Source organism: Theropithecus gelada, chromosome 17 (assembly GCF_003255815.1).
Source record: "Theropithecus gelada isolate Dixy chromosome 17, Tgel_1.0, whole genome shotgun sequence".
Classification (NCBI taxonomy): domain Eukaryota; kingdom Metazoa; phylum Chordata; class Mammalia; order Primates; family Cercopithecidae; genus Theropithecus; species Theropithecus gelada.
In genome coordinates, this window is record NC_037685.1 from 37,552,452 (window position 1) to 37,579,485 (window position 27,034).

Sequence of the window (27,034 nt, forward strand, 5' to 3'; positions counted from 1 at the left end):
GCAGTGGACGATGCCAGACCGGAATGAGAACAGTGACCATGGGAAAGAAGACAAAAGCAGGTCCCACATTTTCTGGAGGACAAATTGATAGGACTTGGGGATGGGTTCAGACAAGGAAACAATGTGGAGTATACCCCAGGTTTTAATGTCCTGAGTACCTGGCTGGTGGTGGTACCCATTCTGAAGTTAGAGAATAAACACGGGGGCCCCAGGTGAGGCAGCAGGAAGTGGGTGTCTGGACAGCCTATGTTTCCAGCTCTTTCCGGGGCATGGGTGTGGAGAAGCCACTGAGGTTAGGCCATAGCCGGGATGAGAAATCTGGGTCTGGTGCTGCGTTTTCCTCTCTGACTTGGGCTACTCGCCTGTGCCAGATACTACCATAGGCTTTTCTATAAAAACAAGTCAATTACAAAAACTTTCATCATTTTGTGCCTTTTATATCTATAGACAGACATGTATACAAATATACACCCACATACATGATAGAAAAATCTAGATTTTGGGCCGGGCGTGGTGCCTCATGCCTGTACTCCCAGCACTTCGGGAGGCCAAGGTGGGAGGATCACTTGAAGCCAGGAGTTTGAGACCACCAGCCTGGGCAACATAGTGAGACCCTGTCTCTCTAAATAAATATATATATCTATATATATTTATTTATTTATTTTAATTAGCTGGGCTTGGTGGCTCAAGCCTATATAGTCCCAGCCGCCCAAGGCTGAGGCAAGAGGATCCCTTGAGCCCAGGAGTTTGAGGCTGCAGTGAACTGAGATTGTGCCACTGCACTCCAGCTTGGGCAACAGAGCAAGACCCTGTCACACAAAATAAAAATTTAGATTTGGGAGTTACCAGCACATAGAGAGCAAGCCCACTCTAGGAGGTGATTATCAAGTGAGACTTGAAGAAAGCAACCTCGGCTTTTGTGTCCCGTGGTGTCCCCTGTCCCCTGCTCTCCCCCTATCTGCCTGGCAGTGTCCTTGCCTTGGAATTCCTCCCTCCCACCCAGGTGAATTCATTCCTCCTTTAATGCTCTGTCATCCAAACGCTTACCCTGTCTCCATCCCCACCATGACTCCGGGAGAGTGAGGGCGCTTTCTGACTCGCATCCATCTCCCTGACCTGGCAGAGGAGGGGCTCACATAGCTGCTTAGTTACTGTCTGAGCAAATGGGGCGAGGGAAGCAGGAATGTGGTTTTAAAACTACGTAATGCTTATTGATGGACCCCGGGTGGTTATCTGATGACATTTAGAAGAAATCCACAGCCCCCCTTAAGGAGCTCCTGTTCATATATTTCTCCCCAGTTTTTCCAGGCTCAATTTTAAAGGAACATTTATACCTCTGATGTTATATCTATAGCTCATATATTTTATGATCCATGTGTATTTTAAACTGCTCAGTACCTTAATAGGCCTTTTTATTTCATCCTGAGAACTTAAGTGAAATACCAAAGAGTGAACTATGAACAATGTGAAATTTAAGGGAATTAAACAAATCGATGAAATAAAGAGAGCGCAGGTGCGTTTCATTTTCCCAAGTGAAACTGGGCGGAACACAGGTGTGTCCCGGTCAGCTGAACAGGACCCTCCTCCTCTGTTGCCCCCCAAGCACCTGGCGGCTCACCTGTGGAAGCACAGCGAGGCCTTGGAGGCCCTGGAGAACGGGATCAAGAGCTCCCGGCGGCTGGAGAACTTCTGCAGGGACTTCGAGCTGCAGAAAGTGTGTTACCTACCGCTCAACACCTTCCTCCTGCGGCCGCTGCACCGGCTCATGCACTACAAGCAGGTCCTGGAGCGGCTGTGCAAACACCACCCGCCGAGCCACGCCGACTTCAGGGACTGCCGAGGTGAGTGCCGGGAGCCTGTGCCACCTGGTGCCCATGGCACAGTTCAGACCGGGTGCTCCCAGACTGAGCCCAGCCAGGGAGAGGCTTCCCAGGGAGAGAGACCAGCCGATGCTGGGTCCCAGGTTTTCATCAGGGCAGGCGCTGCTTTTTATTCCTGATCTGGTGTTTGGTTACATCTTGATTTTTTTCTTTTCTTTTCTTTTTTGAGATGGAGTCTCGTTCTGTTGCCCAGGCTGGAGTGCAATGGCGCAGTCTCGGCTCACTGCAACCTCCACCTCCCGGGTTCAAACGATTCTCCTGCCTCAGCCTCTGGAGCAGCTAAGATGACAGGCGCACGCTGCCACGCCTGGCTAATTTTTGTATTTTTAGTAGAGACGGGGTTTCACCATATTGGTCAGGCTGGTCTCGAACTCCTGACCTCATGATCCACCACCCACCTTGACCTCCCAGAGTGCTGAGATTACAGGCGTGAGCCACCACGCCCAGCCACACCTTGACAGTAAAGAAGGTGCTAATGATCGTCGTGACCCCTTTCGTCCTTTCCCTCTTGTGTGCATTTTCTCCTTCCGTCCCCGGGTGGTTTTGTGCAAAGATCCCTAGAGAACTCCGCTTACAGTTAGCCCTCACCCAGGAAGCTTGCTTCTACCCACATGGTTGAAACTCATCCCTCTACCGTGGCCACGGAACATAGCTTGTCACAAATCCTGTTGCTCATTGCTGCCGGGGGTTTGTAATGTGCCTGACGCCATAAGAAGCACCTCTCCTGTATTAACTCTTCCCAAGCCTCAGGCACAGGTGAGTTCGTCTTACCTACGGGGACTACCGAGACTAGAGAGGTTAAGGAACCTGCCCAGAGTCACCCAGCTGGGAGGGAAATAATTTGGAACCTATACCTAGAACCCATGGTCACCACCATCCTGCCCTTCTATCTCATGGACAGTCCTACCCGCTCACACTTGCTTAGCCCCAGGCCAGCTACCGTGTACCTGATACTGTGCCAATGCTCACACCGTTACTCCTTTAATGACCCCTTTAGATCAATTGCATTATCCCATTTTACAAATAGGGACACTGAGACTCAGGGGAAGGGACTTGCAGGGTCACTCAGAGGTCAGAGCCCCATTCCAGACCCTGCTTTTCCCACAGGGCCACGCGTGCTCTTCTGAACGGAAGTCGTTCTGTCTGGTGTCACATGTGGTCTGTGAGTGTCTGCACTTCCTGACCTAGCCTTTAAGCACGCGGAGTTGGCCCTGCGTAGGTGGCTGTCGCACAGGTGGCCCAAATCTGCACACCCACTAGGAGGGCAAGGCCCTTATCTCTTGCCTGAAATGTCAGAAACACCTCCAATTCTTTGGCCAAACGTGTCATCTTTTTAAAAATCCATCTTCTTATATATTTGCTTAAAACCTGGGTGACAGCTGACTGCCTCAGGCTAAAATTGAAAGTCTTCGTGACCTGGCCTGGCCAGCTGTCACACCCCAGCTGTATTTGGTTAATACACTTTTATAAGGGATGTGTATTAACCAAACATCATATGTTCTCACTCATAAATGGGAGCTAAGCTATGAGAATGCAAAGCCATAGGAATGATACAATGAACTTTGGGGACTTGTGGGGAAAGGGTGGGAAGCGGGTGAGGGATAAACCTGTACTCGGCATGTGAGGGAGAAGGAACAGTGTGGCCCCTGACCTCACAGGACCTACTGGAGGGTCTGCAGGCAGGTACCTGGGCAGTGGCGACCCTGCACTAGGGCCGTGAGAGAGAAGTGGACGGTGCAGTTGGAGCCGGGCCATTGGGAGCTGTTGGGGGAATCTCGAAGGGAAATGGTGTCCAAGTTCAGAGCTAAAATGTAAATAGGAGTTTTCCTGGGTGAAGGGAGGGTATGGAGAATAGAGTTAGAAACACCACCAGCTCAGGTTCAGAGGGGACAGAGACCGGAACATTGTCAAAAGCGTGCAGGGCACAGGGAGAGCCACAAAGTGAGGCTGCGACAGAAAGCAGGGGCCACATCCCACTGCACCCTATGGACCCTGCAAAGCCGTAACCTAACAGCAGAAGCTGAACAGGAAGCGTTTTAAGGAGGGAACCAGTGATATCAGGCTTGTTCTAGAAAAATCATTGTTAATATCTAGAATATATGGCGGACTCCTACAAATTAGTTGTTAAAAAAGGCAACCCAATATGTAGACGACAAAGTAATTGAGACAGTGACAGTTCACAGAAGGGGAACACAAGTGCCTCCTGACGTGGTTTGTCGTTGACCATCTGTCTTTAAAACAAACCATGCTGGCCAAGGGTGGTGGCGCACACCTGTAATCCCAGCACTTTGGGAGGCCAAGATGGGAGGATCATTGGAGGCTGGGAGTTCAAGAGCAGCCTGGGCAACATAGTGAAACCCTGTCTCCGCAAAAAATTTTAAAATTACGAGCATGCACCTATAGTCCCAGCTACTCAGGAGGCTGAGGTGGGAGGGTCACTTGAGCCCAGGAGGCTGCAGTGAGCTATGATCGCACCACAGCCCAGGCGACAGACCTAGACCCAGTCTCTAAAAACAAAAACCATGCTGCCTCTTGCCTCCACACCTTGGCGCATTCCGTTCCTTCTGCTTAGAGTCCTGGCCACCACCTCCTTGGCCTTTCCTGGCCAGCTCTCTCTCGTCCTTTAAGCCTCAGCTTGTGCCTGGCCCCTGATGTTAAGCTGACCTCCTGTCCGCCTTGTCCTGTCACACGGGCATTGCCTGTGTGTTGGCTGAGCCCGGAGGAAAGGACCCAGGGCCTCTCCTGACTCTGAGGACTCCTCAGATCTAGCGCCCATGGGGGTGAGAGCAGTGTGTGTGGTTTTGCAGGCACTGTCCTTGGTAGACTCATCCAGTTTCATTCTGCTATTTCTGTAAACAGTATCCAATGGAGATAGGCTATCCTTGATGATTGAGGAAGAAAGTGCTAGCTAGCTTAAAGCATGAGGTGGCAGCACTGTAGGAGCCTAGATTTCCAGAGCTGGAGGGATACTGAGTGCCAAGGGCTGTTCCCAGCACGCCCCTGCCCATGAGCACTGGGGGCCAGGGGGCCATCATTCCATCATTTTCCTCTAAGAACCCCGTCACTCCCCCCAGCCCTGCCACTGAGCACTGGGTGCCAAGTAGATGTTTATTGGACCAAACTGGGTGGTAATATCTGAAGACTGAGCGAGGCCTGGGATTTGTCACTATGGCTGAGACCACATTCTCTGATGAGCCTGGGAGAATTTAACTTGCATCCTTGGGGGAAAAAAACAAGAAAACTAAATGCTTCCCTTCCAACACGGAAATGCCGGGGGAACGGTCAAAGAGGTATTTAGTGTTCTGAAGCCTAAAGTTCAGTCAACAAGTATTTCTCGCTTTTCTTGACCAAAGTACCCAAGCTTGTCAGCCGCTGGGGACTTGCGTGCCACCCAAGCTTGTATTAATCAGGCACTAGCTCCTTTTAAATACAGGATGCCCACCAGTATAGGGGAGCTATGCCTCTATTGAAAAAATAAAGGCCTGATGCGGTGGCTCATGCCTGTAATTGCAGCACTTTGGGCGGCCCAGGCGTGTTGATTGCCTGAGGTCAGGAGTTCGAGACCAGCCTAACCAACATGGTGAAACCTTTTCTCTACTAAAAATACAAAATTAGCCGGCCGTGGTGGCACACACCTGTAATCCCAGCTACTTGGGAGGCTGAGGCAGGACAATCACTTGAACCTGGGAGACAGAGTTTACAGTGAGCTGAGATTGTGCCATTGCACTCCAGCCTGGGCAACAAGAGCAAAACTCTGTCTCAAACAAATAATAATAAAAAATTTTAAATTCTGCAGCAATTCTTCGCAACCATCTTGACAAACAGTGTAATTTCCACACAAGGCAGAACTGGGGTGTGGTGGAATGTTAGTTACCTGGAGTGATACTGACACTTCACAATATCAATTACACCTCCTCTCAAAGAGATGCCGACTTTGCTCCAGATTTTTCTGTGGCCTCTTTGTGTTCACTGTGCCTTGTTCTTTCCGAGTAACTGGAGGGAAAAGAAAAGTCTACCCAGGGACACAATTCAAGGCAGTCTTCTTCCCCCTGTGTCTTTCCCCTCTAAGCCAACAAGTCCGTCTCATTGAAGGACAGCTGTACGCCATGTAGCCATGCACAGGTCACTTACTGTTTTAAGATGCTAAAGGGAAGCAAATAAATTCAGAAAATGCACTATCAATTTTCATTATAGAGAAATAACACTGTTTTCGCTCAAAAGATACCTTTGAATACTATGCAAGGACTGGAGTGATTTCCCCGCAGCGCTGAGCTGACAGCTACTCGGGGAAGACCCCGCCTGCCTTTCCCACCGCAGACTGTGTGTGTCTTTCCTTCACAGCCGCTTTGGCAGAGATCACGGAGATGGTGGCACAGCTCCACGGTACGATGATCAAGATGGAGAATTTCCAGAAGCTGCACGAACTCAAGAAAGATTTGATTGGCATTGACAATCTCGTGGTCCCAGGAAGGGTAAGCGGCAGTGGCCTCACAATGCACTGCAGGGGGGAGCAGAAAGGAGGCATCGGAGGGACTTACATTTGAACCTGTTGAATAGAGACACTTGCAAGGCAAAATGTCCTCTTTCCATCCACCTGGGAGACAACTGGAAAAACACGACAGTGTCGTTGGTTCGGAATCATCACGTTCAGAGGAGATAAAGCAATCCTCTGACCTCATATTCTGTTTTTCTCTTTACAGGGTGATTCGCTTCTTTCCCTTTTCCCCTACCGTATCCCACAGAAGATTTCAGATTGCTTATTTCATTTTTTAAAAATGTGCATAAATGAAAATGGAAAATTAAAAAAAAAAAAGAATTAGGTAAATAGTAATGAAGCCAGAAAGTTAGTGCATTAAATTATGCTAGGAATTCCCATGCAGGTGTGAAGAGTTTTTTTAAAATTCAATCTTCTATATATAATTTAATTTCAGTTCAAAACTAAAATACCAAATCTTAGCTGGAAAGCAAGTCTAGGAGAGATGCAAGTTCACTGACACTGTCGCCTTCCCCTCCCCAGCCCCTGCCTGAGATGCAGGTCTTCCCACCGAACACGGCTTCCTACACACTCCTTCCAGGCCAGTGACAATGTGGAGGACAGGGACAAAACCTGCCTTCTCCACTTCCCTTCCTAGGAAGCCATCATCACCCACGAATCAAACATGCTATTCAGTTGCTACATCTCATCAAATCTCTCTCTGCGATCTTTACCCTGTGGCACTCCCATTTCAAACCCTACGTCACCCAGGTCAAGAGACAACTCACTGTAGCTGCTTTGATCTGCTGCGGGCCTGCCTGACCCTGCAGGCCAGGATCCAGGATCTCAGGGACTTTTAGTCTTTTCCGACAGGCAGCTGCCCTGGAAACTTGATATCTGTAACTCAGGGCAGGGGAGGGAAGCTCTCCGTGTACTGGAGCATTTCTGTCACGAAGCCTCATTACAAAACTGCCCAGAAGCCACCTTGTGAGAGATTGTCAGAAGAGCGGTGCGGTTAAGCACTGGCAGAAATTAGAGCTGGGATTGCCTCAGCTCTGCTGGTGAGAAGATCCCGCCGGGCCTTGGCACTTAATGACCTTATTTACCCATCCACACAGAGCCCTCAGAAAAGCCCTGCGGAATCGTTGTAATTTTCTCTCAGCTTTGAAAGGTATAAAATACTTAGCATATCATGCTACATGGTGAAGAGACCATTGATAAAGAATTCCTTATTCTGAGGAAATACTTTCCACTGCAATGGAAAGAGCCTTGGATTGGAGGAGGTGGCCCTGGGTTCAAAGTCTCGCTCTACCAGAACCTGGGGTGGCAGGGGACCATGTAACATGGAGACCATAGCCTCTCCTTCACAGGTCATTAAGATCAAATGAGATGTGCTATGTGAAAATGACATAATACCTATTATCTTCCTTTTCCCCACCTACATTTAATTGAAGAGACGAAATGTACACGTAGTATAGTGGCATTCATTACATTGCACAGCACAATGGAAAGCATTTTGCTCTGTCACACACTGGCTGACCAGGTGATCGTGAGCAAGTTTCTTAATCATTTGCCCCTCAGTCTCCTTATCTGAAACATGGGAATGTTGATATTGAAGGTGCAGGCTCACGTCTGGAGCTCCTGTAGTCACTCAGTGTCGCAGGTGATCAGTGACTATCTGAGGCTGGCAGTGCAGGCGGTAAGAATCACTTACTAAGACGGTTATCGATAAAGGCAGGCTTATTAGAGAAGTAGGAAAATACATTGCCAGAAAGCAACAGCAAGAGAGGAAGTGACTGCAAGGAGACAAAGGCTTGCTGGGGACTTTCATCAGGTGGTGTCTGTGCTGTGTGCCAACAAGGGCTTTGTGCAGTATGATAACGCCACGGCTGCAGCGAACTCACTTGCATTTTTCTATCAGCCAAGGGTCTGGTGATAGCTGGGTGCAGGAAGATGGTGAATTATCTGTGCAGGAGGGCTGTGTCCTGGACCATGAAGAAAGGCAGACCTGTATAGCTTCTCTGCTTTGTCTTTTTGCTTTCCCTCGATCCCACCAGCCTGGCTCCTTTTCCCTTATTAGGACTCCATACTTAGGACATGCCAGGCGCATCCCATGTGCTCCAGAGAGGAGGCCATTGTATTAGTAAAGGTGAAGATGGAATTGGGGTGTTGCTTCCTAAGCTCAGATGATCCCCCGATTCTTTCACTCATCAGGCTGCCTCACATCCACTCATTGTTTCAAGTCAACCCAGAGCAGAATGGGAGGGTGGGATGGCAGACCCCCGAGGGAGCACGTTCTGGAAGTAGATGGTGGTGATGGTGGGGCTACCTTGTGAATGCGCGAAGGCCACGCATGCTCAGTGTTTCGCGGATTCCACCACAATTGAAAAATGATCATTTGTTTGTTTTTCAAGTGCTTGCGCCCCTGCAATGCATGCCCTCAAGAGTGTACAGCCCCGGGGAGGATGTCACTCGGGATGCAGAGGTGCCTTGGACACGTCTGCCTGTCACTCCTTTATGCTCAATGCAGTTCCTGCTCATTGAGAAGCAGGGTTTTAAATCACGGAGAAGATTCCTCCAGCCACAGTACTCCCATGTGGCCTCTCTGTCCTCAGGGGTCCCTTGCTGCCACTTTTTATAGCCTCCTTCTTCTTTGAGAACTGCTTGGGGTCCTTCTAATCTCCCTCACCGTGGGGAGCCCTGGGGATCCTGGGGTTACGCATATGGTCCTCAGGCCCCGGCACTCTTGAACCCGACCGTCAGTATCCTTTGTTGGGGCAGCTGCTGGTGGTACCGCCCTGTACCTTCCTGGGAAGGAGACAGGCGATCCCTAGTGAGGGTTTAGCACAGCACCTGGGGCAGAGCAAGCATGCAGTGAATCGCAGCTGAGTGCTGTAACTTCCACCATGCAGGGGACCCAGGTGGGAGGAAGCCAGCAGGTTTGCACGCTCGCAGTCCGTCCTCGGGGTCTGCACACTCACAGTCAGCCCTCAGGGGCTACAAAGTCAACCCTCAGGGTCTGCACACTGGCCATCAGCCCTTGGGGTCTGCATGCTCGCGGCCAGCCCCCCGGTCTGTCTCCCCTGCAGGAGTTCATCCGCCTGGGCAGCCTCAGCAAGCTCTCGGGAAAGGGGCTCCAGCAGCGCATGTTCTTCCTGGTGAGTGGAGAGAGAGGTTCGTCCTCACAAGGATCGTGTCACCTGGGCAAGCAAGGCCCCTGAGGGGGGGACCTGGGGTGGAGGAGGAGCAGCCAGAGGTGCCCAGGCCCGAGTTGTTGAGGACAGTGAAGGCACAGTTGAGGACAGTTGATGAGGACGGTGAAGGCTGGAGGGAGGCCTGCTGTCCACACGTGGTCTCACCACTACACACTTCTGGTTCCTCTAGTTCAACGACGTCCTACTGTACACGAGCCGGGGGCTGACGGCCTCCAATCAGTTTAAAGTCCACGGGCAGCTCCCGCTCTATGGTATGACGGTGAGTACGGCACAGGCTTGAGGCCAGGGCCTGTCCTCGGGGGCCGCGGGCACTGCTGACCCGGCGATGAGGAGGGGAAGGGAGAGACTGGATAGGAAGGAGAGAGCGGCCAGTGTCACCTTGGTTAGGAGACCTGGGCTCAAAGACCATCGAAGACCATGCAACCCTTTCACCTAAAAGATCCAGCCTTCTCGGGCTTCTCTAGTGGGGCTCTGGGGACACGGCTCCTTCTCCTGCACGTGGGATGTGCGGGTCCCTTCCTTATAGAATGGAGTGAAGGGGCAAGCCGATGAGGCCGTCTGGCATGAACTCGCCTCCCACTGCCTGCGCCTGGCTCCAGGGGCCCCGACAGTCCTCGCCACACACAAGAATGACAGCGCCCCCTCCCTGGAGCTGGGCCGGCCGCCTCATCCTCCCCCAAGTTGGCTCGGGGCTGCCTCCTGTCCCCCTTGGCAGGCAGGTGTACAGGGCGCCTGGGCCTGGGATGTGGCCCTGGCTGCTGCCCACGCTGTCCTCCAGGGTTGGAGAGAGGGAAGTTTGTGGGCTCTGCCAAAAACATTCAGCGTGCTGCGATCTTCCTGTCGCCTTTCCGATTTTGGTTTTTCCAACTCGGAGTGCCTCCTCTCTCTGTGGGGCTCTGGGTCTCCTGAGCCCGGCTCAGTGGCACCCCTCCTTTCCGAGTTGCCTGGCTGCCAGCTCAGGGATGTTTGGAAGTGCATCACGTCCCTCACGGTGACGTTATCTTCTCTTGCCCACAGATTGAGGAGAGCGAAGACGAGTGGGGGGTGCCCCACTGCCTGACCCTCCGGGGCCAGCGGCAGTCCATCATCGTGGCCGCCAGGTAACTCGGGAGCCCGCCCCTTGCCTGTGTCCCCTTTGACGTGCTGCGGCCTGAATACTTGACGCGTCTCTGTCTCCAGTTCTCGGTCTGAGATGGAGAAGTGGGTTGAGGACATCCAGATGGCCATTGACCTGGCGGAGAAGAGCAGCAGCCCCGCCCCCGAGTTCCTGGCCAGCAGCCCCCCTGACAACAGTGAGTGTGGCCAGGGCAGCCTGCTCATGCTGGGGTCTGGTTCATGGAGGGACAGCATTTTTGCATCTAAAGCCACCCCATCGGGTGGGCCTCACATCTGTGGTCTACATTTGTGTTTAAAGCCAAAGATCAAGACGGTTCATTTTCCTAAAACACCTGAAAACAGCATAAGGGAGCTGGGAAGTTACCTTTTCTGGGGCAGCATTTACCCTTGTCACACGGAGAGACCACCAGGCTGTCCACACCCAGAGTGAAGGCTGTACTCCACACACCCGGGAGGGACCGGTGCTCCAGGGTCCGTCCCCCTTCAGTGGGGGCCTCATTAGATTCTGGTTAGGTACCACAGGGCGTGACTGCGGTGAGTCCCCCAACCTCCCAGCACCTCAGAGGGTATCAGGAAGGGGTGCTGGCAGGAAAGATCCGAAGCGCTGCCTTTTGCCCCATCCTGTAGAGTCCCCTGATGAAGCCACCGCGGCTGACCAGGAGTCAGAGGATGACCTGAGCGCCTCGCGCACGTCGCTGGAGCGCCAGGCCCCGCACCGTGGCAACACAATGGTGCACGTGTGCTGGCACCGCAACACGAGCGTCTCCATGGTGGACTTCAGCATCGCAGTGGAGGTACGCGGGGGCAGGGCAGCTCTGGTTCCCAGCTTGTGCTGGCCCAGGCAGAACCCAGGCAAACTTCTGGGCCAGGGCCTTCAGGGAGGCTGGCACCATGGGTGGCCCCACCCACCCACGGTGGCTAAGCAGGGAAGGATCAACGCTGGACCCCCTTTGGAGCCTGCCGGAGGTATCCCTGTAGGTGGCGTGGAGTGGGCGCCAACCTCCCGCAAATGCAGTCATGTCTCTTGGTACTCATCAGTCCCTGTTGCCGTCCATAAGATCGTTTTCTCTCATTCTTCACCTGTTTTCTTGCCTGTCATGCAGTTAGCCTAGAACACAGGTGCCCAGGGCACAGCTACTGGACAGTTCCATGGCTGTCACATCCTGAACTGCCCACGGGAATCGGGTGCATGGGCAGGAGGAGAGTCTGCATGATGGCAAGCAGGTGCCAGCCAAAGCCAGTGTCCTGGTTCATGGAAGAACCCAGGGAGAAGGGGACGCAGGCTCTGAGAGCCATCCCTGTGGAGGGGTAGAAAGGGGGTGATCCCTCTCCTCCCCATCATGAGGGTCACGGCAGACACTCCTGTGACAAAAGACAGGCTAACAAGGGAAAAGCATGACCAGTTTATTTCATCGTCATTTTACATGACATGGGAGCCTTCAGAATGAAGACCCAGAGGTCTGGCGAAAACGGTCGTTTTTACGCTTCGGTTGGGTGAAGAGCGGGTGGCCGAGTGGAGCTGATGGGGCAGGCTGAGAGCTAATGCCGGAGGGTGAAAGGAGCCCAGCAGGGCCCCCCCGGGTTCACTTGGCCTCTCTGAGCAGCGTTCCTTGCTTCTGGGTGTCGGGGGGCACCCTTTCCGCAGTGGGGGTCTTAGACCCTCTTCTCACACAAGGTGGGCCGGGGAGTGAGTTTGTAGCCAGCTCTGACACAGAACGGTGGGGAAAGGTTAGGGCCACCATTTTTGGTTTTGTGGCTGGCTTTGGCCGGGGGAGGTTCTGGTTTCAATGACCCGCCTTAAGGAAGGGGGATTCTAGTTTCCGTGGCTTGCCTGGGGGAGGAAAGGGGCGAGGCAGGAGGTGCTCAGGGAGGCCGGGCTTCTGAGCCTTTCACTTCAGGGTATTATTTTCTGATCCTACCACCTGAAAGCTGGCTTTGAAGACGGCGTCTCTCCCAGATCATGAATCCTTTCCAAATACCCATTCCCTAAACATTCTTCAGTCCAGGCCCACAGCTGTGTTTCAGAACACTTCAAACCCATGAAGGTCTAAAACAAGAAAGCTTTCTTCGTCTCTTACTGGCAGTGGACCCTGCCCTGAGCTGGGGCGAGGTCATCCATCATTGTGATTGTGTTCGATGTGAATGCGCACGTTTCACTGCGGAACCTCTGCCCCCGCGCCCTCTGCGGGGCTGCTGCGGTAGAGGCAGGACTCTCCTTCTAAAACGCAGAAAGGTCCAGTTCCCACACAGGCCTGGTCCAAACAGTGTCACATAAGAGACTATGGCCGGGACAGGAGTTTGCTGGCTCTTGGAACCAACAGCAGCAGGAATGAGCCAGCAGTGCTTTGTGGAGGGTCTCGAGGGAGTCTCGGAATTTATTCCCCGGAAACGACCTTCCCCATTGCTCAGACCTGCCTTTATTGAGTTTCCTGCTACAAGCCAGTGTTTCTAAGCCCAGGCCTGCTTCTCAAGACATCCTCAAGGGGACACATCCGAGGTGCAGGCCCTGGCTGCCCCACGGACACAGTCCAGCTGGCCCCACATACAAGGCTCTGTCCCATAGGGTTCCCCTGAGTGTGCAGGTGTGAATATTCCCTCCCCGGGCCTCCCTTCTGCCTCCTGACAGCCCAAGTGTGAAGAGCGCTAACTGTTCTTCCCCAGCTTCACACCTCCACCAGGCTGCGCAAAGCTTGTGGGTCTGAGACTTCTCCCAGGGCATGGGGATTATGACAGCAGGAGACCCCCAGGCGGAGCAGCAGGGAGGAACCCGTGATAGTCTCATGGGAAAAGAGGCCCATCAGGTCTCACCTGTAGGGGTGTGTCTGAAACGAAGCCAGTCGACGTGTGGCGCCACCATTGGGGAGGAACTGTCCTGACCTTGCTTCATTCTGACCTCAGCAATGTGTACGACTCTGAAGGCCTATTTGTCATAGGCCTCAAAGCTTTTTAAATACCTGGAGGCACCCAGGCCATTCAACAAGGCAGGAAATACCCAAGTGGGATCCAGGTGGCGGGAGCCCCCTGCAGCCCAGCTCTTTTGGGTAACAAATCTGCATGGTCGCAGCCTTCCGTGTGCAGGATCAGGTCAAGGCACTGAGTCAGGGGCAGACTGGCCCCCGGCCAGATCTAGCCCCAGTCTGATGGCTTACGGCCTGTGAACAAGGAAGGGGTTTACCATTTTTTTAATGGCTGCTAAATAATGTCTTCAGTTTTGCCCCTTGGCCTGCAGTATCTGCCGTCCGCCTTTTGAGGAAAAGTTTGCTGCCCCTAGCAGAGAGCAGGAGAGTGAGCCACCGGCCAGTGGGGTTTCCAGGTGGCAGTGACCACCCAGTACAGTCAGGGACCTGGCTGCTCTATCACTTTGCAGATGTCCATCCTTGCCAGAAAGCCCCCTCCCAAGGCGTGTGGCGTCAATCTGGCGTCAGTGGCAGGCGGCCCTCGCGTGCCAGACGCCAAATGCTCGCTGACTCGCAGAGGAGCCGTCCCCACGGCCTCCGCCCTGCATGACAGAGGACGAAGCAGCTCCATCTCCTCCTGACTCGGCAGCCGCCTCTGCTAAAAGTTGTGGGCAAGCCAGCAGGTCTGGGGGCTCCCACTGGAGGGTCAGATGTTGGGATGGCCAGAGGGCTGCCCAGCCCGTGGGCACTAGAGCCAGTGAAGGGCCAGAAGCAAAGCAATGCAAGTTGTCTTTTAAGGCTGGAGTGGCGAGACGGGGGACAGCGGGGAGGTTCTTACAGCAGACGGAGTGCAGACACGACTGGGAGGAGGGAAGGGACACTGAGGCCAGGGAGTGGCGGGCACGGGGGTTATACTTGTTCCCCGTGGCATCACACAGCACCAACCTCAGACTGGGTGAGGCCACAGAAACATCTCTAACAGTGCCGGAAACCGGAAGTCCAAAATCAAGCTGCTGGCAGGTGCGTTCCTTCAGGGGGGCTTGAGGGAAAATGTCCCCGCCTCTGACAGCATCTGGTGGCTGCCGCAGTCCTCTCCTCGGGGGTCCCTGGTTCTACCCATGTTACCAACTGTCCTCCCTGCATCTGTGCTCAAATGTCCTCTTCTAAGGACACGGCTCACGTTAGGCTTAGGGCTCATCCTAGTGGCCTGACCTCGATCGCATCTGCAGAGACCCTGTGTCCATATGAGGCCACCATCGGTTTGAATTTGAGCTTGTCTTGTTGCAGGGTGTGTTCAACCCACAGCAGGGTCTGAGGGGATGAGGGCCAAGAAGGGAGAGGAGCGGAGGCCCCAGTGAAGGGCCACGAGGAGACAGGGTGGGCTGGTCTGGTTCTGGACAAGGATGTTGACCCTCTTGTGAAGGCAGTGAATGGAGACAGGTCTGAGAGCCACCAGCATGGCCTCGGCCTCCCGAGTGCAGGGCAGGAGAGTCGCAGCGAGCAGGGCCTGTAACATGCTGGAGGCCAGGATGGACCCAATGCGGGGGGAGCAGGAGGCTCAGCCGCTGGGTGGTGGGGAGCAAGGAAGGGCCGCTGGATGTGCCTGTTGATGAAGAGGTTTCCAGAGGCTACCAGAATGGCCAGGCAGAAGCTGGAGAGCTCTAAGGAAGCTGCTTTGGAAACAAATGGGCCCAGACTGTGATGTGTGACATGTATGAACCCCAGCGGGGGCTGGCTGTGAAAATTGTGATTCAGTATGAAAATAGGAAAGGGGAGTATGCCACTCTCCTTGCCCCACGGTGCGTGGCCCAAGATGCCACATGGGCATCAGCCCAGCCCGGGCGCCACCAGGACCTTCTGGGAACCTGGAGCCTTGCATTTTCTTGTTCCCTTCTGCCACTGGGGGAGGAGGATGGAGGGCTGGGGCTGCCTGCCTGGTCTGGAACCCCCTTTTCCCCCATCTGCAGGGTCCCTCTCATTCCGCCAACAGAGGGGGCCTCCACATCCTGCAGCCCCTCATGGACCCACTGTCGGTGTCCATCTCTCCCACTGGACCCTGAGCAACTGGAGGGCAGGGACACCAGACTGATCCCAGCACAGCAGCTTAGTGACAGGGGCACCCAGAGACATGGAATGAGGCAGACTCAGAAGTCCGTATTTTTTTTTGTGGTAAAATAGCCATACCCCAATATTAGCTAACTATTTTTATATGAACAATTCAGTGGCATTAAGTGCCTTTACAAGGTGGTGTAACTGCTTTGAGTATCTGCTGGTGATGTCACTTTTGCAAAGCGACCAAATGAGCCACCAGCGTGTCAGGCCTGCTGAGGGTTGTTTGGAGGTAGCATGGACACAGGGGCCTGTCCCTGCCCCCAGCTGGGCTGCAGTGCATCCCAACAATGCTCCAGGGGCTGGGCCAGCCGGGAGCCTGGAGGTGGGCAGGGCTGCGGCTGCCTCCTGGGCCACTAGAGGGCAGGTGGGAGCCACACATCAGCACCCCAGGCCCCACTTCCTGCGCAGGGTGCCCGACGCCTCAAAATGAGTGCTGCCTTTCCGAGCTTGTTGAGACAGATCTTTCCCTCTTTCAGCTTCCACCCGCTGGCAGTGCGTGGGGTCCTGCACCCCCATTTCTGGCTCGGTGTCACAGGGCCCACTCCCTCCCCGCCAGGTGTCTCTTCTCCTCGGGACACCACTCCCGTTGGATTTAGGGCCCACCCTACCCCAGTGTGATCTCGTCTTCACTAGTTACCCTGCAATGAGCCTGTTTCCAAATATGCCTGCGTTCTAAGGTACTGGTGGTCAGGACCTCAGCGTGTCTTCTGGGGGGACACAGGGCCCCCAAGATGCCCCATAGCAAATGGCAAGGGGAAGTGATGAGATCAGGGTCCCAGGACCTGCCAGGTCTCCCCACACACAGGGGAGCAGCGAGGCCTCAACCTTCAGTCGTGGACATGCCCCAGCCCGGGGCCCTGGTGCAGGGGTGCAGGGGGAGCTGCTCTCCACACCCAGCTGGGGCAGGTGCCCGCCGTGCCTCTCACAGGCCTCCTTGCCTTGCAGAATCAGTTGTCTGGGAACCTGCTGAGGAAATTCAAAAACAGCAACGGGTGGCAGAAGCTGTGGGTGGTGTTCACAAACTTCTGCCTGTTCTTCTACAAGTCACACCAGGTAACTGCCCCACACAGGGTGGGTGGCAGCATGAGGTAAGGGGGCTGCCCTCCTCTGGAAGGACTCAGGCCTCTTGAGCTCCAGCCAGGTGTCACGGGGATGACAGGGATGCTGGCGGGGGGCCCCCTGTCCACCTGAGGCCCTCAGCTCTAGGAAAGGCTGATATTATCCACTGAAGGACCACTTCCGCCCTAGAAAGGGCCACTTATCTTCTGGCGGGACAAGGGACGGGGGTTGGCTTTATCCACAGCTCAGTCCTGGTGGGGACTTGTCACCTGGGCCATCATGTACAGGCCAACACCAGCTCCCATGATCCCTTCCAGGCCCACGCCCGAGGGTGGCGCTGTCTGGGCTCCCGGAGTCCCTGCCCGATGTGGGGCAGCAGCCAGGCCCAGCAGCAGAAGCTGCCCCCGAAAGCCACTTTGTTTCCCCTTTCCAGGACAATCATCCCCTCGCCAGCCTGCCCCTGCTCGGCTACTCGCTCACCATCCCCTCCGAGTCCGAGAACATCCACAAAGACTACGTGTTCAAGCTGCACTTCAAGTCCCACGTCTACTACTTCAGGGCGGAAAGCGAGTACACGTTCGAAAGGTAGCTGCCCCCTTCCCAGGCCCAGGGCTCTGCTCCCAAGTCAGCGAGTGAGATGGCCCCACCCTTCCCTGCCCACTGAAGTGTTTAGACCTGGGGTCCCACTGCCTGACACCAGCAGGCGATTCTGTTCTCATGGCAGAGTGGGGTCCCGACTTCCCTGGGCCCTTACCCTGCGCGGCGTTGGCTGAGGCCCTAGACAGCTTGCTTGGAGATCTCTGATGTGTGTGTACGGGACGATGAAGCTAAGCCCCAGTGGGTGCCGCTACACCAGCCTCTGCTGGCCCAGCTTTACCCACCCAGGCCCAGTGGAAGCCTTTCACGACAAAAACCAAACTGCACCTCGGGCTTCGCAGTCTGTGGCAGCAGCAGTACTAGTCACGCTGCTGCTGCCAGGGCTATGGCAGAAATGCTGTTTCAGGTCAGAGGACCGTATGAGGAAGGAAAAACTCTTCAGGGTTATTAGTGAGACTGCCTACATGGTGTAATGGGACCCAGGGACCACAGACTTCGTTTAACCAAGAAATAAAGCGAAATAAGAGTCAGGCCTAAGGCTGGTCTGAGCCACCCCCTGGGGGGAGGGAGGGCCTCAGGCTGCAAACCAGACAGGGCAGTCCCCAATTCAGGGACTGCCGGCCATGTTGTGGGACAGAACAGCAGTTTGTCGATCAATCCCAGGGATTTTTAAAGCAGTGGGGACAATTATGCGTACTTCCCAGTAAATTCTTTGGAAATAGCACAATGCTTTAAAACCAGAGTTTAAAACTCCTGTGATATCCAAAGGTAGCACTTCCTAAACAATACCACCAGAAAAGGAACCCAGAGGAGAACCATTTGAGAACCATTCTCAAATCTGATCCTGGACTGAAAAACTTAGTTTGAGGGACTGAGCTCAAGAGCTGGGTTTAACCAAGTTGGGATTTTGTTATTATTGTGGCAAAGGGCCCCGCCTTGCAGTCCAGATCCTGAAAGGCCTGGGGCCAGGTAATTTGGGGAGTCTGTCCTGCATCGTGTAGGATGTTCAGCGGCATCCCTAGCCTCCACCCACTAGATGCCCTCAGCAACCCCTCAGTTGGGACATCTAAAAATGTCTCCAGACCTTACCAAATGGGACAGCATCACAGCCATTTGAGAATCACTGGTACAGAGCAAATACACAAACATATAAAATGGAGATTCAGGCGTGGTGGTGCAGGCTTGTAGTCCCAACTCCAGTATGAGTGACAGCCAGACCCTGTCTCAAAGGGGGAGCTTCCACTAAGCAGGATGGGACACGCCCCGCCATTCTCTGCAGTGTCCATGAAAATAGGAGGTAGCGTTCTCCCCAACAGCCGAGGCCACCTCACTCCTAACTGCTCCAATGGAGTGGGCAGTGTCACCTCAGCAAGGTGCTTACAGCTCCATATTAAATGAGTGCCCAGGCCAGTAGGTCTCCACTGTACAGAACGCCTGGGTGCTGGGCATTCCCTTGCTCTCCTGCTGAAGTGGCAGATTGCCAACAACGCGACCTGACTTCACCCCGTGTTTCCGTAAGCGATGCCCACCGAAGCGTCATGAGTCCGTCCAAACAAAAAAAAAGTTGACTGACTGACGTTCCCGTGTCGCAGGTGGATGGAAGTGATCCGCAGTGCCACCAGCTCTGCCTCGCGGGCCCACGTGTTGAGTCACAAAGAGTCTCTCGTGTATTGATGTCCGGACACACTCGTTTCCGCAGTGGCTGGTCTCCTGGAAGACGTTTTCTTTCTTCTGTATTAATGAAGCCTGGTAAAATTAACACCTGTCTGAAAATCAAAAACATGGCTTCCCAGCAGCTCTCCTGTCTCCACAGCCGCGTTTTTCAACCCCGTCCTCCCAGCATCTGAATGAACAGCGCTCCCACCTCCAGTCCTGGCATCCGCTGGGGGCGCTGTTCTTTAGCTAGTGCCAGTATTAAAACATTGTCATTACGAGAGTGCCAAATGACATCTTCCCTCCACCCTGCCCCTGAAACACACACACACATCCGTTCAACACAAGACAGGGCAAGTGTTTTTTGGTTTTTTTTTCCCCTAAAAAAAGAAACTTTTGTTATTTTCACCTATTGGCTGCTGCATTTTACAAAGTGGATTTCCTGGTGTTTGCAATACACTCGGTGCAGCCTTAAGCAAATGAGATCATTTTCAGATTTCGTTTTTTCAGTCTTTCTACTTTTGTAATAATAGGAAGTTAGTAGGACTCACTTCTCTGATTACTAAGCAATTTGCAGCACACCGCGTTCCACTGCGGGGTTTCATGCTCACCTGAAAACACCCGTTCCCGACCGACTTCTTGGTGCAAGTTGACCAAATCGTTTTAAGTGGTAACTCTTTCCAAACCATAGCAGGGTTGTTTTCTGTTAAGAGAAGCCGAGATCCAGTGCAATACCTGGACTGTCACCGTCCTGTGAGTGGTGTACACAATGGGAAGATAAGCCGTGGTGTTTTGCTGTCTGTGTCACAAGCATGAAAACCTGTATGTCATTGATCAGGGCCATTTGTGGTATGTTCCGTGATGAGCGTTTAGTGAGCGTGCTGGCTGCAGAGCACTATGAAATCATGGTACGTAGTCCCCGGCACCTGTCGTTATTCCTATATCCTCCTGCAACTGTGGTTTGAAACTGCGCATTCTCTAGTAGTATATATCGTGCCTGTCTTCAAAAACATTTACCTTTTTATACTCATTCCCCCCAGGCATGGGGTAGTGTCAGTCAGACTGCACAGGGAACGTGGTTTCCAACGGTTCAGGCCCCCACTCGGGAAACATCTGTCTGTTCTCGACGGTGATGGGGTGGCTGCCATTCCCTTGGTTTTCCTAATCCCTTTCTAACAAGAGTCTCAAGCTGAGGCGACGGCCGATTCAACCCAATTCCTTCCAGTGCCCCGTACCATGGCACCTGCCCACCTGAGAACCAGGAGCACGCCCTCTCTGTGGAGCTCGGACTTGTGTACCTGGAAACGGCAACCTGCAAACAGACAAAGAGCCTCACGTGTGTTAATCATTTGCCTTACAAGATGTACCAGACGGTTTCCAGTACTAACAAAGGGAATAAAAATACCTCACGCCACAATCCAACATATTGACGTTTTAAGGCAAAACAACCAACTTTGTAGTCTTCATTTTCTGTGTGGTGTGTGTGGTTGGGGGTGGGGGGGAAGGGGACACTCCAGCAAGGGTTTCTAAAGCCCCCATGTTATCGGGCTCCCTCCAGAAGTCACTCATTCCTGGAGACTTGGGGACAAGGCAGTCTCCTCAGCTAGTTCTGAATGATTCCAAACTACTTTGCTGGACACTGGTGGTTCTGACCTGTGACCAGCACCTCTGCTTCCTGTGTGCCCTCAGGAAAATACTAGTGTGGGTAACAGTCCACGCCCAAGCTGCCAGGGACAGATGGAGTTTGAGACACGCTACACACAAGACACACAATGACGCAGATACTCGTTTTCTTGAGCTTTATTGACCCCTGCATGATACAGTCCCTGTGCTTAAGAACATGCCCTATTAGGTCACTCTGCCTTTGCTGACATATTTTAGAGCAGAAATACAGAAGCTGTTTTTAAAGAAGGAAATGTAAAAAAAAGCTTATAAATTGACCGTGTTTTGCCAAAGGAAAGGTACAAAATGCTACCTACAGAACCAAACCAGCCACTTCACAGGAGCACTCAGGAATAAAATTTTTGGATAAGGAAGGCAGATACACTTCCAAGAAAATCAGAACCCAGCAGGTGGTGGCCAGGACATCCCAAACGACACTGGTGTCCACCTCGCTGGCAGCAGCCACCCAGCCCACAGCCCTCGTCTCCCAGAGGCAGAGGCTGAGCACCTCCCCAGGCTGCAGGCTCCGGGTAGTTGAGCCAGGAGCAGCTCAGGGCTGGCACTGAGAGGCTATTGGTGACAGTAAACCCATCTCAAAGGCTGGGCCCGCGGGTCTGGCTACAGACCAGCGGCAGTTGATGCTGAGGCAGGTTCCAGTTGTAGCCCTGGGCTCTCTGTTAATGCAGGCCTGGAAGTGGCTACACACAGGCCAGCTTCCTTGGCTAAGATGCCCTTAAAAAGTCTGGAGCTGATATTGTGTGTCAACAGAAAGTAACAGCCCAGGAGACAGTGTACAGTGGCGAGCTTTCTAACTCCATCAAACCCCATCTGCCCTGACAGGAAATGCTGCCAATCAACTCAATGCTGCCAAAGATTGACTTGTTGCTGCCACGGGGGAAGGAGCTGAGTAGGATTAGTCTGGCGACTGCAGAGACTTCCCGTTCATACCAATATTCTTCATCAGAACCCAGTCCCTCGAGCAGTACAACCACTGTTACTAGCATGAGACTGGCTTCAGTGTTAAAAACTGATGTCACTGTCCATTTGTAAATCTGAAGAACTCTGTGAATCAGAGAAGCTGCTGTCTGCCCTGGCTCACTTAAAAATCAGGTAACGGCACGCCCTGGGGAACACAGACTCATCTGTGTGAGTCTCTCACAAAGACAAAACTAACCTTTGGCTTATGCCGCCTGCTTCACGTAAGGAAACAGTTCCCCACACAGAATATTCCCTGGAAATACAAAATGAAATCTTCCCCAATTTTATTATTCCAGATAATATTCTTGTGCAGAGTAATGAGTACAATAAGAATTAGCAACTCAGTTCTATTTCCCCTAACCAAAATATATCCTTTATAGAAATTAAAGAGTTCAACCCAAATCCACTTCTAATAAAATACCTCAATTTTAGAGCTTAAAAACCAGACTGCACTAGCAAACTAACACAATAACCCACTCAAGCATCTGTAGCTCAGGGCTCTGTCCCCCCTGTAGCTTAGAGGCCACTAGACCAGCAGATAGCTGAGCTACATCCCCAAGCTCACCCACTAACTTCCTTGCTTCCAAAAATCCTCACTCCACAAGAACTGGCACACCCACGGGAGATGTCAATCATCAGCTTCAACACACATAAAAGAATGCTTCATGTACCAGTCAACAACTGCTGCAAGAACTCTCCCATTCCAGAAACCCAGAGATTTTCCCCCTCGCCAAGCAAGGCCCCACAGCAAACCAAGAAAAACAGACACACTGGCTGCCTGGCTAGCAGGCACAGGCCCCTTTCAGAGAAGCAAAATAACCCTTAAGGTCCCCAGCAACCGCTACAGCAATCGCACAGATCAGCAACCTCCAACCGCATCATCTCAGTGAGCAAGCGTGCAAGCTGTCCAGGGCGCTGACCGGGGGACTTCTCCCAGGAGTCTTCCAAAGTGTCTCATCACACACGCACAGCCACGAGTACACACGCACGGCCACACGTACACCGCAGGTGCCCTGTCCTCTGAAGAGTCACATTTCAAGGAGTATGCAAAATAAGCGTGTTATAAAATTTATTCGTGTAAGCATTCAGACATTTTTAGGTGGGAAAGATGATATGCAGAATCCACTACAAGGTGCAACAGAAAATCGTATTGGAAAGGACGGTACATCTGGCGCAGACCAGCAGTGGCACGATTCCAAACAAATGTCAGACGAGAGCGCTTCATGGGGAGAAACTGAAAATAATAATTTAAAGCTTCATGAGGCAAGATATGTTCCAATTTAAAACACTAAGAAATAGTACCATCGATGAAAAAGGAAATCAACCTCTAAGTGTACCAAAAGGGGCGTAGGGCAAACAAGAGGAAAATTTGCATTTGTTGAGGTACAAATAGGAGTGTTCTGTAAGAGAGGGGCATTAATTATTATTAATGACAAACCCTGCAAATACAAAATAAAACCCAAATCACTGGTCACAGAATTCAAAATGTACATGTAATAAAGGCAAGGCAATAGACTCAAGTTATGGCCTGTCGAATATTTACTCCACTGACGTTATCTACAGAAGCACTTGGCCAGTTTGTACACAGTGATTCCTTATGCACGCCGAAAGGGTTTCCGTAAAAATGACACTATATACAAATCTGTACAGCCATCCACCAGAGCGATTCTCCAGCTCCCAGAGGGAGCTATCAACTTAAAGCAGGATTCCTGAGGTTTCATGTCTTTAGTTGCCTTATCATAATCCCAAATATACATTTCAGGGTTTTTGTGTTTAAAGACACTTTCCTTGAATATGTGCACTATGGTTAAAATTAAAAACCAAAGTAATAAAATAAAATAAAATGATTGCTGGAAGGAGCTGACCCTCCCCACCCATCTGAGAGACTTCATCTGGCTGTGGCACAGCAAAGACTGTGTGTGTCCCTGGACGGGCGCCCGGCGTTGGGGTGGCCCCCGGTGGCGCACCTCTTCAGTGGAGTCAGCGAAGGCTCTCGTTGACTTTTTAAAAGAAGGAGGATGAAGAAGGAAGAAAGGAAAAACAAAACCCCAAATGCCAAAGGAATTTCAGTGGGATGAAGTTCCTCCACCACTTAGAGAATATCTAGGGAAAAAGAGAGAGAGAGAAGTGAATACATGTCATTTCTCATCCCTGTGTAGAAATTCACATAGTAACCAAAATCTTAAGTTTTCATAGAAATTCCAAGTCATACAAAAATAACTGGAGCAAATATCAATGGGTAAGTCTAATTTTAAACGAATGCATATAAAGATTGAGAAGATCATGATTCTCACACAAAAACTCCAGAGTGTGTCACAAAAACCTAGAATGGGTTCAGCCTCTCTGGAGAGATGTGAATAAAACAGGAAATGATATCTTTTTACTTATGATCAATTGTTAAAAAGTGAAAATTAATCCATACACGATGACACAGTAAGATTCCAGGGATGCATATACATTCCCGATGTGAGGGCAGGAAACCCATTTTGGCTATAAAAATAGTGATGTAGTCCAAGAATCTATTTCCTAGAACTGCTTCCGAAATACGGTCCAAAGCAGGAACAACCCGTCTGCACAAAAATGTCTCTTGGGATTTTCGTAATTACACTAATTTGAAACAACTCTGATGCCCAACAGTACAGAATCAGTTAAGTAAATTATACAAACTGAAATAACACAGACTAAAATTGGTAATTATCTGTATCTACGTATATATATATAAAAGCAATATTAAAAATATGTACAAGTTTAAAAGTACATACAAAATTACAGGTTGGGCATCCCTTATCTGAAATGCTTCTGGCTTTGCATCTGGGAATATCTGCATTATACTTACCAGTGTGCATCCCCAAATCCGAAATCTGACATGGCCCAGAGAGCAGTTCCTTTGAGCCTCACACTGGTGCTCAAAAAGTTTCAGATTGGGGATTTGGGCTATTCAACCTGTGTATGTGCGCTATATAAGTATAGTTTACACGCACAACTTCTGTATCCTAAATAAGTACTATAGAAATTCTAAAAAATCTTATCTGCACTATAAGGTAGATAAGAGAATTCAGTAAGTTTATAACCTGGGATGACAACAGAAGGCAATGCACCCAAAGATGATGATGAGATTTGGGCTACGGTGGTGGGATCATGGGTAATTTCTGTGTCTTCCAAAAATTCTACAAGATTGTCTCTAGAATACAAAAAAGGGTGAGGACAGGGTCCCCTCATGACCACGATTCCCTCAACCATTTTACAGCAGACTCCAAGTCACAGGTCCGGGAGAGATGGCTGAGGACGTATTTGGCGAGGCTCATCTCAAACGTTCCCATCTAGAGCTCCTCTTTTAAGGCATCTGAAATACTTGGCACCCTCCCAGAGAACAAATGGTTACATAAGGTCCTCCCAAAAGCACGTGTTAGCCACGGAGCCTAAGACTCAATTATAAAGAAGTACAAATGACTAAATCACAGGATGAGTTGATGTCACACAAAAGAATCCAAACATTAATTCCAGCTGAGACAGAAATAAGTACCATAGAAATTCTAAAAAATGGATCCATACATGATGACATAGTAAGCTCTGAAAATGCTTCAGACGAGAGGCAGCTCTCATTTTTCCTACAGTCATCCACTGAAATAACGTGTTCGGAGCAAAACTGGCAGGAAGTCTAAGCCATGGCCCTGTGGTTTTGGCAGCCAGCAGAGGTGAACGCTCAGTGGGAGCTTCAGGAGCAGGGAAGGGAGAAGTGGGGGCCACAGCCAAGCCTGCAGGGAGACGATAAGCACCCCAATAGGCAGGTCGTCTGAGGACAGAGGAGGAAAGAGGGGCACTCATCACAGACAAAGGCAAGAGAGCGCCGACTCGGCCTCCCCTGTGTGTCACTGCAAAGTAAAGTTTTAAACACAACACAGACATCAGGTAGCTACAGACCCGCATGAGGGTAAAGAGGGTCATCCCCAGCCACGATGCCCAGTGAGCACGTGCAATGTGCTGCCTGTGAATGGAGATGTGCTGAGTGTAAAGGACACATCAATTCCAAAGACAGTCCCCCCAAAAATGTAAAATATCTTATTGATGATTGTTGGTATTAATGTTGAAATAATACTTTGGATCTGGCAGGTTAAAAATGTATTGTTAAAAGTAATTTCACTTCATTTTGCTTTTTAAAAATATGGCTATGAGAAAATGTAAAATTCTCTTTTTGTTGGGTTTTTAGAGTCAGGGTCTCACTCTGTTGCCCAGCCTGGAGTGCAGAAGTGATCATAGCCATAGCCTCGAACTCCTCGGCTTGAGAAATTCTACAGCCTCAGCCTCCCAAGTAGCTAGGACCACAGGTACAAGTCACCATGCCTGGCTAAATTTTTTTTTTTTTTTTTTTGGTAGAGACAGGGTCTTGTTATTTTGCCCAGGCTGGTCTCAAACACTTGGCCTCAAGCAATCCTCCTGCCTGGGCCTCCCAAAGCATTGGGATTACAGGCGTGAGCCACCACATCCAGCAGAAAACGTAAAATTCTGCATGTGGCCCCCATTGTACTTCTACTGGCCAGCACTAGTACAGATCAACTTGCCTTAACAACTGAAAGAAGAGGAACAGGGAGACGGGGGTCTGGAAATGGGAAACATGGATCAGTTCAACACATACAAGCCAGATGCTCTGCCCTGGAGCTCCTGGGGAAATCAAGTCATGTATATAAACAAACAGTTGATAACAATTTCAGGCAATTCTGAACAATGTGGAAAGTATTGGTTCTAAAAGTAATACTACAAAAGCAGAAAACAAAACGCCGAACAAGACAGTAACAATCCTGCGAGTTTCTGGTTTTGTTCTATTTGCTTTATTATAAGGCTCTTTCTAATGAGAAATAATGTCACTAGCATGAGGTATGTGATAGTAAGTTTGAGAAATCAAAAAATTCGTGTTCAGGCGAAAGATGGATGACTTTTTCATTCTATTTTCCTGTATTCCTATACTCTTTTGGGTATCAAAGGAGGGAGGGATCATCCTTCAATTGCCTCAAAATTAAAGGCAGCCAATAAATCATTTTTATTTTCTAGCAACTTAAAAAGTTGAAATGGCATACGAAGGAACCCGAGTTCAGAAGCATAAACCAGAAGTATCAGAGCTGTGGTTTCCTCCTGCCATCCCCACTTAGAGGGGCTCTTCACAGGACGGTAGGCAGCCCCTTCAATCACTCCCAGATAGCAAAAGGGACCTCACACGCGCACAACTTCTTTATGTACTGTCAGGTGGGACACATCTCAGGGAAGACCTGGAAATCCCCGTCATCATCACAGAGGCTCAGCCAGCTTTGGTAGGGGCATCAGCCTGGACACCTGAAGATGAATGTCAAGGCAGCAGCACGCCTGGTCCTCTCGGGGGGGGGGGGGGGGGGGGGGGGG

At 51.4% G+C, this 27,034-nt stretch overlaps 2 protein-coding genes across 4 annotated transcripts in view; one reads left to right on the top strand and one right to left on the bottom strand.

Annotated features, from left to right (window-relative positions):
• The window catches only part of FARP1 (FERM, ARH/RhoGEF and pleckstrin domain protein 1), a 304,677-nt gene extending 284,226 nt beyond the window's left edge, over positions 1-20,451 (top strand). The window contains exons 18-27 of the mRNA XM_025364102.1: positions 1,604-1,841; positions 6,222-6,352; positions 9,444-9,512; positions 9,739-9,828; positions 10,587-10,669; positions 10,749-10,861; positions 11,313-11,479; positions 16,640-16,747; positions 17,187-17,338; positions 18,943-20,451. Of these exons, the coding sequence (XP_025219887.1) occupies positions 1,604-1,841; positions 6,222-6,352; positions 9,444-9,512; positions 9,739-9,828; positions 10,587-10,669; positions 10,749-10,861; positions 11,313-11,479; positions 16,640-16,747; positions 17,187-17,338; positions 18,943-19,024 (1,233 nt within the window). The 3' untranslated portion in view covers positions 19,025-20,451. The remainder of the gene's footprint in view (positions 1-1,603; positions 1,842-6,221; positions 6,353-9,443; positions 9,513-9,738; positions 9,829-10,586; positions 10,670-10,748; positions 10,862-11,312; positions 11,480-16,639; positions 16,748-17,186; positions 17,339-18,942) is intronic.
• A 2,244-nt stretch (positions 20,452-22,695) lies between these two features.
• The window catches only part of STK24 (serine/threonine kinase 24), a 125,931-nt gene continuing 121,592 nt past the window's right edge, over positions 22,696-27,034 (bottom strand). For all 3 annotated transcript variants that reach the window (XM_025364263.1, XM_025364262.1, XM_025364261.1), the window contains one exon: positions 22,696-23,746. In XM_025364263.1, coding sequence (XP_025220048.1) covers positions 23,710-23,746 — 37 coding nt within the window. In that variant the 3' untranslated portion in view covers positions 22,696-23,709. The remainder of the gene's footprint in view (positions 23,747-27,034) is intronic.